Below are 19405 nucleotides of genomic sequence, written 5' to 3'. Positions count from 1 at the left end.
CGCCGGCCAGCCGTTTCCAGAAACAATGGGTTTTCTCCGAAGTTGTTAGAGCTGTCGTTTCAAAGACGTTCGCGATTCAAGGGCTTCTTCCGGGGTGTCTGTGCGCCAAATGGTGAGACAGAAATCGGTGGACGGAAGATGCAGAATATTGTGCCGGAGCGGCCGGGAGGGGAGCGGCCCAGACCGGGGCCCGGGGCTCGGGAGACACGGGGAGGGATGCGTGCGGCGAGTCCGGCTACAGTGCGGGTCCCTGCGGCGTGGTCAGCGCCGCTGCTGGGCGTCTGTAGGTGACATGGTCGCGCTTGGTCAGGACCCTGGGCCGGACCCTGGACTCGCCTTCTCCAGAGGCTGCCCTTGTCCTGGGCCCCGGAGAGCAGACGGCTGTCGTTCTTGGGGTCAGGTGAGCGCCGGTGTTGGGTTCCAGGCTGCAGGCTCCGCGCCGTGCCGGCTGCTGCTGGGGGCGGGGAGCATCTGCCCGTGGACATCCTCCGCGAAGATGGGGTCACGCTGGCTGGTGCTGGCCGTGAGCTAGAACCCATTTCATGGATTCGATAGAGGCAGGTTGGCGGTGCCGCGGAAATCCCGATGCCCCGGTTTCATGGTTCCCTTTGCTTGGCAGCATGGAGCTCAGCTCGGTCATCTGCGTCCCGGGCAGGCGCTGGCTCCTGGGTCCTGCTCTTCATCCCACGCAGGTCACAGGCGGGTTCCTAGGAGGAGAGAGAGCCAGCGCTGGCTCTTCTCAGGGGTCTCAGCGCTGAGTGCTGGACCCGAGGAGGGCACATGGGCGGCTTCTGCAGAGAAAGGGGGGCCATGACATAAGCAGGGAGACAAAGCGGGGGGCGCACACGGAGGGATCTGTCCCCAGGCGGGTGTCAGCCTCCCTGCCTCCGTCTAGGTGATGTGGCACCAGCTCCTGGGGTCACCCCACGAGTGAGGTAAACGGGTGACCGCAGGGAAGGCGCCCATGGCGCCCGGTGCTGGCCGAGTGCAGCGTCCTGACTGTTCAGGAGGCCGTGTGGGACTTGCCGGGGACTCGGCTGCAGGGTGTCACTGATCACGCCTCCCCACGTGCGGAATGGGGAGCAGCACGGCTAGAGGCCGTGAGCATGGGTCTTGGCCCGTGTGGCTCAGTTGGCTGAGTGCTGTCCATGCACGGAAGGTCCCAGGTTTGATTCCAGTCAGGGCACATGCCAGGTTGCTGGCTGGATCCCCCTAAGGGGCTTGCAGGCGGCAGCCCATCAGTGTTTCTCTCTCACATTGATGTTTCTCTTTCCCTCTCCCTCTTTCTCTCAAATTAGTTAAAAAAACCACGGTCATGGGTCATGACAAGGCCTGTGCGAACAGCCTGTGTGGTAGGTGTCCCCCAAATGGAAAGTTGGTGGACGAAGGATATCATGAATATATCTTACTATTTTGCATTTCTATTTTGAAATGTGACTTTTATAGTATTCATGCTGTATTAAGTGAAGAAAGCAGCTTACAAAATAGAAAAGTTTATGGACCTATTTTTTTTATCCTTATCCAAGGATATTTTTTCCACTGATTTTTAGAGAGAGTGCCAGGGAGGGAGGGAGAGGGGGAGAGAGAGGAATATCTGTGTGAGAGGGAAACATCAATTGGTTGCCTCCTGCATGCGCCACATACAGCCTGGTGCCAGGGAGAGCCTGCAACCCAAGTACATGCCCTTGACTGGGAATCTAACCCTTCTGTCAGCAGGCCGATGCTCTAACCACTGATCAAAACCGGCCAGGGCTGGACCAATTTTTTTAAAATGTGTTTTTATTGATTTTGGAGAGAGGGAGAGAGAAAGAGGGACATGGAACAGTTGCCTCCTGCATGCCCCCTCCTGGGGATCAAGCCTGAAACCCAGGCATGTGCCCCGACTGGGAATCAAACCTGTCACCTCCTGGTGCATGGTTTGATGCTCAACCACTGAACCACACCAGCTGGGCTGGACCCATTTTTGTAAATACGCGTGCGCGCAATAGGTAAGTCTGATAGGATATACATCAAAATGTTTGCGGTGGAAATTTTGATGGCCTTCTTTTTTCCTTTTTGCACATCATTTAAGACTCAAGCTTTAACCCTAGCTGGTTTGGCTCAGTGGACAGAGCGTAGACCTGTAGACTAAAGGGTCCCGGGTTTGATTCCGGCCAAGGGCACATGCCGGGGTTGCCCGCTCGATCCCCAGTGGGGGGCGTGCGGGAGGCAGCCGATCAATGATTCTCTCTCATCATTGATGTTTCTATCTCGTCTCTCCTCTCCCTTCTTCTCTGAAATCAATTTTAAAAAATTAAAAAATAAAAAGACTCAAGCTTTAAGGCTTTTCTACAGTGAATATTACTTAGAGAGCAAAAAAGGGAATGATGCTTTCACAAACTGGTATTACCAAATTTTTTTCTTTTTCAAATAAAACTAATTTGGCTATTTCTGTGTTTTAACAGTTAAACATATAGGTATTTTATGAAAATATTTAGACCATCAGAATTATTTTCTGAATGGGTGTGCAAAATTAAGTGATATACATATTTACAAAAGTCAGAATTTTTCTATTATGGTAATTGTCTCATGCCACTAGCTGTTGGAGTATCAAATTACATATACTTTACACTCATGGAGGGTTCAAATAGGAATTAAGGGCTATTTTTGTAATGCTGTTAGAGATTTAAAAAAGGAAGCCATTTGGGGTAGGGATCGAAGTACATTTTAAAATAGCAATATTAAACCAAAAAATAAAATAAAATAGCAATATTAAAATTTTGAAGTCAGAGAAACGTGGTAGTGTAGGGGGCATTTGTAATAACGCGGGTTCTTTTTCACTGCTGAAAAGGTGGCAAGATGGAGGTAATGTTAATAATGTTTAAAGCCATCAAACAGTGTATTCTATGGTGCAGTCATGGATCTTGGGGTGCATTTAGAGGCCTTTTCTGTGTTGTAGAAATTGCTCCCATGAGAAAACGAGGTTCAGTCATAACTCTCTAGTTCATATTTGCCTTAGTGATCTGGGAGTAGGTCAGAGAAAGAGCTAGAAAAGAACCTCATGTGCTTGAACTGAGATCAGTAATTTGTACAGCTGTAGAGAGCACGTCTGTGACTCAGTGTTGTATCTGTACCCATGTAACCACTGTCTCAGGACATAGACGAGTCCTAGTGCCTAGAATCCCCCCTTGCTCCCCTCAATAAAGGCTTCGCACCATTATTCTCACGTTTCGCCTGTTTTTAAATTTCATATAAAAGTCCTCTGTGCCGATGCTGTGTGGCTTCACATTACACCTGAAACGTGTCCATGTTATTGATGGAGCAAGTCACCGTTGTTCTTCCTGGGGGCAGTTGTCCGCTGTGTGGGTGTTTCAGTTTATCCATCCTAGCATGGATGGATGTTTAGGTTGCTTATTTTAAGGCGGATACGAATCAAGCTGATATGCACAGTCCTGTACGTGGCCTGTGGTGGACATGAGTACCTGTTTCAGTCCAGAGTGAAGTAGCTAGGTATACACTTAGTTTGACTTTATGCTGTCAGACAGTTTTTTAAATGGTTTCATTGTATGCTAATTAAAAAAGTAACATGTAATAGCATTGGTATTTGAAAGTGTACAGTTCTTTGGATTTAGACACATACATGGATTTATGTATCCACTACCACAGACAGGATACAGAGCAGGGTGGGCACCTCATGCTCCCTGAACCTTTACATTCTTCCCACCCCTAAGTTCTTGCCAGCCGGTACTTTGTTACTATGGTTTGGCCTTTTAGAGCAGTCACATAAATGGAGTCAGGGGTGTGTAATTTTTCGAGGCTGGTTTATTTCACACAGCATAGTCACTTTGTGGCTCATTTGTTGCACGCATCTGTGGTGTGTTCCTTTTTACTGCTGAGTAGTATTCCGCCGTGTAAATGTACCACAGTTTATCCGTTCTCCTATGGTGGTCATTGGGGTTCTCTCCACATTTTGGTGATAGTAAACAGAGCTCTTATAAACATCTGTGCACAGGTCTTCGTGTGAAAGTGAATTTTCATTTCTCTGTGGTGTATACCCGGCAGTGGGAGCTCGGTTGTGTGGAAACATAAGAAACCTCTGAGCGGTTTTCCAGAGCGACTTACCATTGTGACTTCCCCCGGCCACGTGTGAGTTCTGGCTTCTCGACATCCTTGTAGCACTTGATGTCGGCAGTAGTTTTTATTGTAACCAGTTTAATGGATGAATAGGTGTGCAGAGGCATTGTGGTTTCAATTTGTATTTCCCTATTTATTACTGATAGTGAACACTTTTCATGTGTTTATTTGGTTATGTGACATTCTTGTATCTTCTAGGACAAAGTGTTTATTCAAGACTTGGTTTATTTAAAAAGGAAATCCTTACTGGAAGACATGCTTCGAGAGAGAAAGTGGGGGGCGGGAGAGAGAGAAACATCAGTTGCCTTCCTTACGCCACTTGGCGTCGAAACCGCCACTCATGTGTGTGCCCTGACGGTAATCGAACAGACCACCTTCTGGCGCACAGGACGACGCTCAGCCACCTGAGCCAGTCCGGCTGGGCCGGGCTTTCCTTATTTTAAATCAGGTGGTTTTCTTTTTCGTTTTGAGAGTTCTTTATAATTCTGGACACGAATCCTTTGTCAGATATGGGAATTGAAACAGTTCTTCCAGTTCGTAACTTATCTTTTATCCTGTTAACTGTTTTTGCAAAGAAAAACATTAATTTTGAAGTTCAACTTACCAGTTTTTTCTTTTATGGATCATACGTTTTGGTATCATGTTAAGAACTCTTGTTTTATAAAACCTCGGGTTATGTCTTCTTCTAAAAATTTAATAGTTTTCCATTTAGATCTGTGATTCATTTTGAATTAATTTTGTGTAAAGTATCAGATTCAGGTAGGGATCTTTTTAAAAAATATATGGATGTCATGTTGTTCCAAACCCATTTGTTGAAAGAATATCCTTTATCCATTAAACTGACTTTTCACCTTTGTAAAAAATCAGATCGCTGTATTTGTGTGGGTTATTTCTGAACTCTCTATTCTGTTCCATTGATCTGTGGAACTATCCCATTGTCCATACCATACCGTCTTAATTACTAGAAGTCTTAAGTTTGGACAAGGTGATTCCTCCAACTTAAAAACATTGTTTTGGCTATTTATTGTTTTGCTCTCCCATACATTTTAGAATCAGCTTGCCTATATCTACTAATAATTCTGGGATTTAATTGGAATAGCCTTAAATCTATAGATCAATTTGGTGGAAAATTGACATATATTTACTTTGTTGACTTCCACTCCATGAATGTGGTATGTACCTAGTCATCTTCAATGTCTTTTTGTTGTTAATCCTCACCTGAGGATATTTTTCCCATTGATTTTTAGAGAGAATGGGAGGGAGAACGGAGGTAGAGGAGGAAGAGAGAGAGAAACATTGATGTCACAGAGACACATCAATTGGTTGCCTCCCGCAGGGACCCTGGCCAGGGCCAGGGATTGAACCTGCAACCCAGGTACATGCCCTTGACAAGGAATTGAACCTGTGACACTTCAGTGCGAGGGCCAATGCTCCAACCACTGAGCTACTGGCCAGGGCTTAGATTTCTTTTTTAATTGAGATATATTTGACATCTTTGATTACTTTCATCAGTGTTTTGTAATTTTCAGCATACAGATCTTGTCCATGTTTTGTTAGGTTTATACATAAGTATTTCCTTTTTTTTTTCAACATTTGTAAATGGTGTTTTTTCAAGTTTCCATTATTTATGGCTAGTATATAGGAATATAATTTTGTGTGTTCACCTCCTATCCCTTTATCTTTTTTTAAAATATATTTTATTGATTTCTTACAGAGAGGAAGGGAGAGGGATAGAGAGTTAGAAACATTGACGAGAGAGAAACATTGATCAGCTGCCTCCTGCACTCCCCCTACTGGGGATGTGCCTGCAACCAAGGCACATGCCCTTGACCGGAATCGAACCTGGGACCTTTCAGTCCGCAGGCTGACGCTCTATCCAATGAGCCAAACCAGTTAGGGCTCCCTTTATCTTGCTAAAATCATAAATCCTGGGAGTGGGGTGTGGATTCATTTGGATTTCTTTGTAGACAATCATATTGTCTGTGAATAGTGATTTTTTTCTTTTTTCTTTTTTTAAAATATATTTCTTTATTGGTTTCAGAGAGGAAGGGAGAAGGAGAGAGATAGAAACATCAATGATGAGAGAGAATCATTGATTGGCTGCCTCCTGTACACCCCACACTGGGGATGGAGCCTGCAACCCAGGCATGTGCCCTGGCCGGAATCGAACCTGGGACCCTTCAGTCCGCAGGCCGATGTTCTATCCACTGAGACAAGCCAGCTAGGGCGATTTTTTTCTTGTTTGTTTATTATACTGACTAGGCTTTAGTACAGTTTCCTTGTTCCTGATTTTAGGGGAAATATTCCGTCTTTCATCCTGAAGTATGATGCCTGCTGTAGACTTTTTGTAGCTACCCATTGTTGGGGTAACGAAGTTCTTTTCTGTTTTTAGTTTGCTGAGAGTTTTGTTAATGGATGTTGGATTTTGTCAAATGCTTTTTTAATTCATTGATATGATCATATTATCTTTCATCTTTATACTGTTACTGTGGTAGATTATGTTATTGATTTTTGGATATTGAACCATCTTTGCATTCCTGGAATAAAAACCCTCCTTGGTTATGGTATATTGCTCTTTCTAAATAGCTGGATTCACTTGACAGATACTTTGTTGAGCATTATTGCACCTGTTTTCATGAGATATATGTCAGCAGTTTCTTATGTTCTTGTTTAGTTTGGATATCAGTATAATGCTGGCTTCATAAAGTAAATAAGGAATTGTTTCTATTTTTAGTAGTTTGTGGTTTTCAAATAATTGTCCATTTCATCTAAGTTGTTGAATTTGTGTGTGTAGAGTTGCCTGTGGTGGTCCTTAATTATCTTTTTAACTTGGGGGGGGGGGGGTCCCTTCTTTTATTCATCATGTTGGTAGCTTGTCTTATTTTTTATTTTTTTTCCTGCCAGTCTTGCCAGAGTTTCCTCATGTTTTTAATCTTTTCAAAGAACCAGCATTTTGTTTTATTGATTATTTTTTTCCTCTTGTTTTTTTGGTTATGATTTCATGGATTTGATTTTTTTTTAACCTTTGCATTATTGCTTGCTTTGGATTTATTTTGATTTTTTTCTAATTTCTTAAGGGAGAAGCTTGGATTAATGATTTGATACTATATTTCTTTCCTAATATACATATTCAGTGCTATAAACTTCCCTCTAAGCCATACTTTAGTGGCATCACACAAATCTTGGTTTGTTGTACTTTGTTTCATTCAGCTAATTTCCCTTGAATCTCCTCTTTGACTCATGGGTTATTTAGAGGTATGTTATTTAGTTTTCTGTTATCATTCTGTTATCGAGTTCCAATCCAATTCCAATATGGTCAGAGAACATGCTTTGTGTGATTTTATTTCTTTAAAACATTTGAAATATTATGAATTATTGTGGCGAATATTACTGTGCGCTTACAATATGTTTATTGAGTGGAATGCTATCTGAATATCAGACTCAGCTTGGTGGTGATGTTTGTAGTTCTCTGTCTTGCTGATTTTTGTGTACCAGTTCTGTCCAATGCTGAGAAAGGAGTGTGAAGTCTCTGACTAAAGGTGTGGGTTTCTTGTTTTCTCCTTACAGGTTGTTTAGATTTTGCTTTATGTATTTGGAAGTTCTGTTGTTTGGTACATAACTATTTAAGATTGTTATGTCATCTTGGTGAATAGACTTCTTTTGTCATTTTTATGTCCCTATTATTTCTGGTAATTTTCTTAGCTCTGAAATTTACTTCATCTGATATGAACTATCACTCCAGCTTTCTTTTAATTAGTATATGCATGGCACATCTTTTTCTATCCTTTTACTTTTAACCCATCTACATAATTTTATTTGAAGTGGGTTTCTTAATAGACAGCTGCTTGGTTAATTTTCATTAATCATTATATTTATGTTTTTACGTGATGAATCTATGAAATATACTTACTAGCCTGGCTGAATTACTAATTGAATTTCTACTTGGAACTAGTACGGGGTGCTTCTTTGCATTGTAGAGCTCTCCTTATGGGACTTTTTGACCTAGAGGCTCTGAACTGGTTTGCTGGCGTGCACTAGTGTGGAGACGCAAGCTGTTTTTGCTTTAGAGAACTAAAGTTTAACCAACATGAGTGGAAATTGGATAACTTGTAGCTTATAATTAAGGAACACCACAGGCAACCCTACAACACATTTATTTTTTTACTGTAGAAATCGATTTTAGTTTTTCAATGATCTTAGAGTAATTCCAAAATGTTTGTGACATTGAATTATCATGTTTTCTGTGAAAATTACTTTTTACATATATTTGTAGAATGCACAGAACATTTTTTTTCTTGACTATTTTGAATACAATATTAGTTACATCTAGAAACTGAATGAGAAGTTTGGGGACTTTATTATGGCTTAGGAGTTTTTTTTTTTGTTTTTTTTTTAATATATTTTATTGATTTTTCACAGAGAGGAAGGGAGAGAGATAGAGAGCCAGAAACATTGATGAGAGAGAAACACCGATCAGCTGCCTCCTGCACATCCCCTATGGCTTAGGAGTTTTTTAAAAATAAACGTTTATTTTAAATAAGTCTTCATTTTATTTATTTATTTTTTTAAATATATTATATTGATTTTCCACAGAGAGGAAGGGAGAGGGATAGAGAGCCAGAAACATCGATGAGAGAGAAACATTGATCAGCTGCCTCCTGCACACCCCCCACTGGGGATGTGCCCGCAACCAAGGTACAAGCCCCTGACTGGAATCGAACCTGGGACCCCTCAGTCCACAGGCCGACGCTCTATCCACTGAGCCAAACCGGTCAGGGCTCTTTATTTATTTTTGAATAATTTTAGGCTTACAGAAAAGTTGCTAAGTTAATATAGACAGTTCCCATATCCCCTTCAGCCACCTTTCCCTAATGTTGCTATCTTATGTAACTTTGGTATATTTGTCAAAACTAAGAAATTAAGATTGCTGCAATATTATTAACTACAGACTTAATTTGGTTTTCACTAAATTTTCCATTGATATCCTATTTCTATTCCAGGATCAAATCTAAGACACCACATTGCATTTAGTGGCCCAAAATTTAAATTTTTACTCTTTTTAATTGACTCATCTTTGAAATGAAAAGATTAATTTTTATTTTCCTCAAGGAAGTCCTACAAAAGCTATTTAATATTCACGTTTAAAGTGGTAGTAATTTTATATTTATGCTAAAATCCAGTAAAATTACTAGTTATTTAATAGTTTGCTGCAGTCTAATTATTTTCTCTAGAAATGCTTGGTAATTATCCATCTGCGGTGCAAGTAGCCCAACAGAGTAGACAGACATTCTCTGCAAGTTCCTGCTGAGAGCTTAGCCCCTCTTTAGAGGCTACTGCGGGGTGACCTGTCAGTGCAGATGCACCCCTCGCTGATGGTCAGGACAGCTTGGAGAAGTTACAGTCCCTCGCCAAAGCTGTGTGGTTGTCTCTGATAAAGAAATTCCTCAAGTGAGTTGGTTTTTTTTATCCTCACCTGAGGACATGCTTAGAGAGAGGAAGGGGTGGGGGAGAGGGAGCTGGGAAGGAGAGAGAGACATCAATGTGAGAAACATCCATATGTTGCCTTTCATACGTGCTCCAACCAGAGATTGAACCCACAACCCAGGTATGTGCCCTGACTGGGAATTGAATTGGCAACCTTTTGGTTGCACAAGACAACACTCGACCAATTGAGCCCCTCTGGCCGGGCCTTCAGGGAACTCTTGATCATGCTTATAACGTTGTTTTCTGTTTTTAAAAGCATAAACTGGCTTAAATCGAAGCTACTGTCGATGTTCTCCCTTCCTTTAAAAGAATGATACGTCAATTAAGTCTCAGTTTTAAACAAGAACGATAGGAAGGTTGGCTCTGTCGGCCAGCCATTGCAGTTGAATGCCTCTCCACAAACGGAGCCGCGCTGGCCTCCGTTTGCCTGTTTACAGATGCCGCGCCCGCACAGCAGTCTTTGAATAACGGTGTTTTCTTCAACGTCGTTCAGTTACGATGTTGGTGGAAAAGTAATGGATTCCTGGCCTGGCCTGTCTGTGTGGAGTGTGCATGTTCTCCCATGTCCATATGGATTTTCTCTGGGTCCTCCCGTGTCCTCCCACATCCCAACCTTGTGCCCATGAGGTGGATGGCATGTCCACATTGTCTCGGTGTGAGTGTGGGCGCCCCTTCGATGGAAGGATATCCTGTCCAGGGTGGGGTTCCGCCTTGTGCCCTGAGCTGCCAGGATAGACTCTGGCCAGCCATGACCCTGAACTGGAATAAACAGGCTGGAAAATAATGATCTCACTTTTTTAAAATATATTTTTAAAAAATATATTTTTATTGACTTTATAGAGGAAGGGAGAGGGAGAGAGAAATAGAAACATCAATGATGAGAGAGAATCATTGATCGGCTGCCTCCTGCACGCCCTCTACTGGGGATCAAGCACGAAACCCAGGAATGTGCCCTGACTGGGAATTCAACCGTGACCTCCTGGTTCATATGTCAACGATCAACCACTGAGCCACACGGGCCGCGCTAAACACCCTGCATGTGAACAAATGCCCAGTCTCGCCTCAGGAGTCATGCGAGATTCACGACTGGGTCCAGATCAAATGCCGGTGCTCGTCAGGATCCCTAGACGACACGTCTGTACAGTGTGGGGCCTTATTGGAAAATGTAAGGACGGACACGTGCCTCGAAGGCACACCGCCCTTCGAGACCGGCAGGGTGATGGGCAGTCTCTGAGAGTGTGTGCCCAAAGAGTGACAGTCAGCAAGTCGGAGAAGAGCTCCAGGGTCCCCTCACAAAACCTGGCCTGACAGCAGGAGCCTGTCCAGGGCACAGCCACATGCAGCTGGCCCGAGATCTCTAGAAAAAACGTATTTTGATAAGTTAGCTAGCAAACAAATCAGCAATACCTAAGCACGGGTTTAGTCTAACCATGGACAAGCTGAGTTACCTTGCCACAGATGAGGGGAAACAAGGCCTCAATGTCATGCTGGTGCAGCAACCACATGTTCGGACGTACTGATGGCCACTACAGTGTCCCCCTGTCAGCAGCAGCCTCCACCGGCATCGGTGAGCATATCAAGTGTAAGTCCGACCTTGAGAGGATGAACTGACATAGAATCACCTGCAGCAAGGTGAGTGTCTAAGGGTAGGAAGAAGTGAGCTCACCAGACCAAGAGCAAAGCCAGAGTCAGAAGACCCAGAACAGTCACATAGAAAGGAAGGCAAGAGAGTTCCAGAAAGGTGTATATATGCAATTGGCTCAAAGGTATCAGGACTGAAAATAACCACAGGACTTGGTAGGGAGATGATCACTCACTGACCTCTGGGAGGGTGGATTAGAGGGAAGATGAGCTGGGTGAGGGAGTAAAGTAGGATTGAGGGGGAAGGCAGGAGAAGCAGCCAGTATTAACCAGTCTGATTAGGCAGACTTTTAAGTCATATGGTGACAGAGGGTAGGAAAAAGTCAGATAGAAAGATAGCTTAGGTGGTTAAGCCCAGTCAAGAAAAAGACTGAGGGAAGTGAAGATGGGAAACTCAGAATTCAAAGGCTAAGGAAAATAACTTGATGAACGGGGAAAGATTTGAGACCCAGAGAGAAAAGAGAGGTTTTGAAAAGACTTCGAGATAACGTGGTCACATAAATTTTGCAGTGAGTTTCCATGGGTTAACAGACTCAGTAAAATCTATCAGTTAGGAACCCCTGGAGTGTAGGATTCGCTTTGGAAAAGGGGACAAGTGCTTTCTTCCAATAAGACGGAGGAAGCTCAGAGCCGGAAGGATGAGAGCCTCTCTAGCAGCCAGAGCCTGGCCGACAAGGTGCAGTAGAAGAGCGAGTGCAGATGTCATCTCAGAATATTCCTGCTCACAAAACACCAAACTTCTAAATAAAGACCCAAAACATTTCTAATATTAAATATTAAAATCAACATGAACTGTACATACATTTAAGAAAGATAATAGCCTGGCCGGCTGGGCTCCCTGGTGCAGACAAAGGGTCTGTTCAGATTGCTTCCTTCCTGTTCCTGTGGCACAGACACTCAGGATTGAGCAGGACTAAGTCTTTAGGCCACTCCAGAAGCTAACACAGTTGTTTCATACTGTCCTACTTACCTATTGAAGCACTTGTGAGCTTACTCATCCAGACTCTTGTGAAGAGCTAGGTAGCTGATCAGAAACCTGTGTGTGGGGTTGAGAAACTAATGGATTCTGTTGCTGACAGTGATGGAATAAAACTTTCTAAAAATTGGATTTTATTTAGCAGTAATACAGAAGCAGTCCAAAGGTAGTTATTCAGTCATAGCCTATATAATAAAGAGCTAATATGCAAATGGTTGTCACGCCCTCATGCCGGGCCCTGGGGACCTGAGGCCGCGCCTGCCTCTCCCCACCCCGGCGCTGGGGCAAGGGGACCTGAGGCCGCGTCCCCCACTTGGTGCCTGAGGCTGTGCTCCCCGCCCTGCGGTGCTTGACGGGTGGGGCCAACTGGGTCTGGGTCTCGCGTGATTTCGAGGTGTGGGTGGGTGGGGACTTGACTCTGGGTCCCGCGGCACGCCCCAGATTTTGACAGGAGGGAGATTTTCTATACATTTTACTAATTTTCTTTCATCTCTGACACTTCTATTATAGAGAAAGGGCAAATAGCAATATTAAAATATTTCCTCTAATTAATTCCCTTTTAATGTGTACGAATTATGTGCACTGGGCCACTAGTCCTCTGTATATATAAAAGCTTAAGCGACCAGCTGACCGACCGGCCAGTAGCTATGACACGCACTGACCACCAGGGGGCAGACGCTTAACACAGGAGCTGCCAAGTTGCAGTCACTTGGCAGTGCCGGTTCTCGGGTGATGCACCTGGAACCAGAGAGGAGGGAGCCTGATCCCGGAGTGTGTCACCCAAGAACCGCCCTCTCACAATTTGGGACCTCTTGGGGGATGTCGGAGAGCTGGTTTTGGCCCGATCCCTGCAGGCCAGACTGAGGGACCCCACCGTTTAAACATAATCATGCAGGTGTGAGCTTAGTTCTTGTTGCCAGTTTTTATACTGACAATTCTGGTGTTGAACATCCTAAATCATTCTCTTTGTTAATCCTCATCCGAGGATATTTTTCCATTGATTTTTAGAGAGTAGAAGGGAGTGGGGGAGACAGAGAGAAATGTCAATGTGAGTGAGAGACACACATTGATTGGTTGTTTCCTGCATGCACCCCAAACAACCACATGCACCCCAAACAAAGCCAGAGATCGAGCCTGCACTCAAGGTACATGCTCTTGACTGGAATTGAACCTGGGATCCTTCAGTCCACGCCGGGTGCTCTATCCACTGAGCAAAACTGGCCAGGGCCATCCTAAATTATTCTTGAGAGCCAAGAGGAACTCAGTCTGGGCACACCTGAGATCTGGCTTCACTAAATTGCTCGTTCATTCGCCAAGCATAAGGTGTTCCCCAAAAATGTATACACACACTTCAAATAATTATAAAGGCATAAAGGTGGAGTTTATTAAAATACATTTCATTTTCATTTAACAGCTATCAGCTGTTCACATGTATATGCATTTTTTTTTTTTTTGCACACCCTGTGCCCCCAAAAACCTATTATGTTACTGGCATGGTTCTTGGCACTGACGATACATCAGTGAATAAAGCAGGAAGAGACCGGAAGTTAGGGGTGGTGAGCGATGAGGCCAGCTGTGTGAGCATGGTGCCGCAGTGTTATTGGGCGGCAGAGACCAGAGGCAGTGAGGAAGCAAAGCAGACATCTGGGTAAGAATGTTCTAGACTGAGGAGATAGCAGGTGCCAAGGCCCGTGACACTCAGTTTTTAATTTTAGAAAATTTCAATAAAGTAAAATAGGGGACCTGAATGTTATGTAGAATACTAGAAGCCCAGTGCATGAAAATTCACCCTGGCCTGCCCCCTCTCACAGTTCGGGAGCCCTCAAGGGTGGGAGGCGACGCCCCCATCATACCTCTGCTGCTGCCACTGCCGGCAGCGCAAACCTCGGCCGGCCCTGGTTACCTGAGCCTCAGGCAGCCCTGGGCAGCTGGGCAGATGCCATCCGAGGCTTGCCTGTGTCTCGGGCCAACCCTGGGGAGCTGGAGGGCTGAGGGGACTGGGGGACTCCGGAGGCAGGTGTGCAGCGGGGCTGAGGGGGCTGGGTGTCGCCATCTTGTGGCTGTGGGCGCCGCCATCTTTGAGGGCATGGCAGTCAATTAGCATATTCCCTCCTTATTAGCTGTTGGCGCCTCCATCTTTGCGACGGCATGAGGGTCAATTAGCATATTACCTTTTGATTAGATAGGATTATGTAGAATACTAGTGGCCCGGTGCATGGATTCGTGCACATTGAAAGGAAATTAATTAGAAGAAATATTTTATTTTCGGGGCCCACAGTGCCCCAGCAACAACTTAACTCATGGCTGAATGTGGACTTGCACGGCTCCTTGAGAATTGGCCTCCTTCCTCTCTGGTTCCAGGGTGTATCACACGAGAACCGCCACTGCCAAGTCACCACAGCTCAGCAGTAAACCAGATTGGAGCTGACAGTGCCCCAGCAACAACATAACCCACGGGCGAAGGTGGAATCATGCAGCCCTGCAAGGAATTAGGCTCTCTCCTCTCTGGTTCCGGGGTGCATCACCAGAAAACAGCTGCTGCCAAGTCACCACAGCTCGGCAGCTCCTGCGTTGAGTGTCTGCCCCCTGGTGGTCAGTGCGCATCATACGTACCGGACAGTCAGACAGTCACACAGTCACTTAGCCTTTTTCTTTCTTTCTTTCTTTTTGGCGCCCAACATGGGGCACGAACACTTAGCCTTTTTTATATATAGAAGACTAGTGGCTCGGTGCACGGATTTGTGCACATTGAAAGGCAATTAATTAGAAGAAAGATTTGTGTGGTAATTACATTACTGCAAAAAATTACATGTCAAAATAGTATATATAGTATTATAAAATTAAAGTACAAATTATTTTAATATCGCTATTCGCCCTTTATAATAGAAGTGTCAGAGGTGAAAGAAAATTAGTAAAATGTATATGAAAATAATATACAAATCCTATATAATAAAAGCCTAATATGCAAATCGACCAAACAGTGAAACAACCAGTTGCTATGACGTGCCCTGATGCTCAACGCAGGAGCTGCCTGCAGGCCCAGGCTGGCCAAGGCAGTTGCCAGCGGTGGGGGTTGGGGGGGTGGGTGGGCCTGATCGCCCCACAGAATGGCACTGATCACCAGCCAGGCTTAGCGACCCTATCTATGCACAAATTCCATACATTGGACCGCTAGTTGATTAATAAATAAACAATAACAACTTGACATAAAAACAACAAAGACATGATAAACAAAGACATGATAGAAAAATAAAAAAACATGATATAAAAACATTGATAAAAATAATGATCGATAAATTGATTAATAAACAACATGATATAACAACAACAAAGACATGGTATAAAAACATATAAAAACAACATTGATAAAAACAATGACTGATAAATTGATTAAACTTATTCTAATATCTCCCTGTACACCACATTAAGAGTGACAACACTTTCAGAGTGCTTGACTAATTTCCCTTGTGATGAAGTATTTACAACTTAAACTTTAATGTCACACGCTCTTCGAACTTGAGAGAAAGCAGCATATAACTGACCATGTCCGAAAATGGGTTCAGGTAGGAATATTCCTACTCTGTCTAGAGTTTGTCCTTGTGATTTATTAATAGTCATCACAAATGCTGGCATCACGGGAAACTGTCTGAATTAATCTAAATGGGAGGCCAGTGTCAGACGGGGACAAATCAATTCTTGGAATCAGAACATCCTCTCCTTCTTCAGATCCTGTTAATACTTCAGCTTCGATTATGTTAGGTTGCAATCTTTTGTGCCAATAGTTGGTCTTCAGACATTTTCTGTTGACGATGCTGCTTTCTTTCAGCTTCAGAGGTACGTGTGCCAATAGTTGGTCTTCAGATACATTCTGGCGTCACGTGTGATTTGGTGCCAGTGAGAGTTTTATTTATTTATTTATTGAGAGTTTTATATGTATCGCGCATGTGCAAGTCAGTGTTTCTTTTTAAATTGCCAGAGCGCGTCATATGTACCGGGCGGTCCGATGGTCCCTTAGCCTTTTATATATACAGATTCTGTAGAATCTGGTTAGAGTCACACCTTTGTGGGTGGTCCTGGGATTCAGATGTTCATCCTCAGAATGCTAGCACTGGCATGTTGGGGTGGTGAGTGTAATCTGACTGAATCCAGTTCAGAATTGCCTGAAAGTGGGGCCGCGCTCCAGCTCAGATGCTGGGTGATTGATTCACAGTCATCAGAGATATTCCAGCGATGGCTTAAGTAACAGAAACTTAAAGCGTGACTTACACTTTTGTCTGTTGACAATCTTCTGAAATTGTGGCCATACTAGGTAGCCCAGCAGTTCTTTTGGATCAGGTTCTGGGTGGTCAGGCAGCAGAGCCTGTGGAATCCTGGTCGCTGTCTGCTAGGCTGGAGACTGTGAATCTGTGCTGCCTCGGACAAGGCGCCTCATTCTTCTTGGCCCTGCAGGACTGAGCGCAGTGCTTGGCTTTCCCACTTGAGAGGGAGCAGGGCATCATGGGAGCCGCCGCGGGTTTTCCAGCTCCAAGTTCCGAGTCATTCTGAGCTGAAGGCGCAGCTCTGTGAGCCTCCTTCAAAATCTTTGATGACATGCTCAGACATCAAAATAAGCCAAATGCCATTTTCCCTCCATCCCCTTTGCACTATTCCTGACGGTGCCATGAACTGGGGAAGAAGAGATGCTCTCGGTCACCTCATCCGTTACTCCTTCGATACGTGTCACAGCAGAACGGGTCCTCCAGCCTGCTTGCGTGAGGGGAGTAGTTGAAACTTTCTCCCTCGTCGCTGAGTCCCATGCTGACATCTAGATGTAAGGCTGTGTGCGCATTACCCAGGCGCAGGACGCGGGGCGCTCCTTCCGAGAGCAGGGTTTGGCGGGGTGGCCGGGCTAGTGCTCAGCCCTCACGCCTGGCCTGGGAGCTTTTGTGCCATCTGCTAGGAGGGCGATGGTGTCCAGCTCCCGCAGGTGGGGTGCATCTGTGTTTCCAGGTGGAAGTGGGAGCTCTAAGTGTAAGAAGTAAGGCGAGCCCCCAATTCAGGGTCCTGGAGGAACAGGAAGCACACTCGGGAGCCAGGCAGCAAGGCCACCATCTTTACGTCTACGTGGAAGGGCACACACCCAGCAGGCGGGCTGCTCGGCTTTATAATCCCTGGCGCGTGTGACCTGTTCCTCACTCTTGATTGGAGCTCAGGTGCACAATCTTTTGCAATTGGCTGATTGAAAAGGAGGGGCTGGCCTTTGCTGTTTCAAGATGGCGGCCCCCAGGGAGCTGCAAGCCAACATGGCAGTGTCTAAATGGTTCTTTGACAGAAAAGGTGCCTTTTTTATTCTCACACTAGAGGCCCGGTGCACGACATTCGTGCACTGAAGGGTGTGGGGGTCCCTCAGCCCGACCTGCACCCTCTCCAATCCAGGAGTTTCTGTCTGTCTTTGCAATCATACAAGCAAATTGTCTGAGACCCCAATTCAGTTTGGTTTGTTGCTCACAGAATATTAGAGGCTTTTTTTTCCTTTGCTTTATTGGTGGAGATTTCCTGGAAGTTTTAGGATATCTTCCCTTTAATTTTTCCTAGACACTCTGATTTTACTTATGTCTCTCACATTTGCTTTCCCTCCACCCCCCACCGCAACAGTAACTTGCTCCAGGCTCACTTTGCTCTAGTGCAGTGATGGTGAACCTATGACATGCGTGTCAGAGGTGACATGTGAACTCATTTTTTTGGTTGATTTTTCTTTGTTAAATGGCATTTAAATATATAAAATAAATATCAAAAATATAAGTCTTTTTTATACTATGGTTGCAAAGATCAAAAAATTTCTATATGTGACACAGCACCAGAGTTAAGTTAGGGTTTGTCAAAATGCTGACATGCCAAGCTCAAAAGGTTCGCCATCACTGCTCTAGTGTCTAGGACCGTGGTCGGCAAACTGCGGCTCTCGAGCCACAGGCGGCTCTTTGTCCCCGTGAGTGTGGCTCTTCCTAAGCCTTAGGAGTTCCCTAATTAAGTTAATAACAATGTACCTACCTATATAGTTTAAGTTTAAAAAACTTGGCTCTCAAAAGAAATTTCAATCATTGTACTGTTGATATTTGGCTCTGTTGCCTAATGAGTTTGCCGACCACTGGTCTAGGCGATCCGTTTGCCACCAGAACTATGATTCCCAGCATTCCTGGTGCTCCCCATGCTCTGGGCTTCCGCTTCTAGTGCTGGGGCTGGCACCAGAACTATGATTCCCAGAATTCCTGGTGCTTCCCTTCCTGCTCTGTCTTCGTCTCATGGCCTCCCACTCTGCCAAGTCCTCCAAGCCGCCAGCTTTCCCTCTCTGCTCTCTGTCTGGTGGTTGGGGAACCAAGTTCCCCAAGCCACTCCACTCTCCGCCGGCTCTCCCGCTCTGCTCTCCACCCGGCGCCTTTGTATGCAAATCAATCTGCCATCTTTGTTGGGTTAATTTGCATACTCACTCCTGATTGGCTGGTGAGCGTAGCAGAGGGACAGACAGTTTACATGTTTCTCTTTTAGTATCTACACCAATAAAAGACAAACATGCAAATTGACTGTACCTTCGCTACGCCTTAAGCCACGCCCACCAGCCAATCAGAGCAACTATATGCAAATTAACCCAACCAAGATGGCGGCCGGCAGCCACGGAGCTGGAGCAAGCAGGAGGCTTGGTTGCCCCAATGATGGAGGAAGCCAACTTCCTGCCTGCTGCAGCCGGCTCTGAGCTCCACTCAAAGCAACAAAGTTTCAATTATAGAAGATAAATAAACCCCAGATACCTGCTTTCAGCCAGCCGTGGCCACGGAGCTGGAGCGAGCAGGAGGCGTGGGTTGCCCCTGGCGATGGAGGAAGCCAAGCTTCCCTCCCGCCTGCCCTGGCCAGCTCTGAGCTCCTCTCAAGGCTACAAAGTTTTAATTATAGAAGGTAAATAAATCCCACAATAAAATAAAAAAAAGAAGGAGAGGCTGGGAGCTTCCGTCGCCGGGCGGGCTTGGCCAGCCTGAAAACAGCCCTCAGCCCCTCACCCAGACGGCCAGGCACCCCAGTGGGGACCCCCCCACCCTAAAGGGGTGTGACCAGCCTGAAAACAGCCATCAGCCCCTCACCCAGGCTGGCCAGGCACCCCAACAGGACCCCCCTCCCTGAAGGGGGTGTGTCCAGCCTGAAAATGGCCCTCAGCCCCTCACC

The 19405-nt window shown here is 45.1% G+C and overlaps 1 protein-coding gene across 1 annotated transcript in view; it reads left to right on the top strand.

The window, feature by feature from the left end:
• The first annotated feature begins 15 nt into the window (after window positions 1-15).
• The window catches only part of FAM193A (family with sequence similarity 193, member A), a 105167-nt gene continuing 85777 nt past the window's right edge, over window positions 16-19405 (top strand). Inside the window, exon 1 of the mRNA XM_014533494.1 lies at window positions 16-112. Within this exon, the coding sequence (XP_014388980.1) occupies window positions 110-112 (3 nt within the window). The 5' untranslated portion in view covers window positions 16-109. The remainder of the gene's footprint in view (window positions 113-19405) is intronic.

The sequence above is a fragment of the Myotis brandtii genome, unplaced genomic scaffold (genome assembly GCF_000412655.1).
Source record: "Myotis brandtii unplaced genomic scaffold, ASM41265v1 scaffold986, whole genome shotgun sequence".
NCBI lineage: Eukaryota > Metazoa > Chordata > Mammalia > Chiroptera > Vespertilionidae > Myotis > Myotis brandtii.
This window is presented reverse-complemented; position numbering and strand designations above follow the sequence as displayed.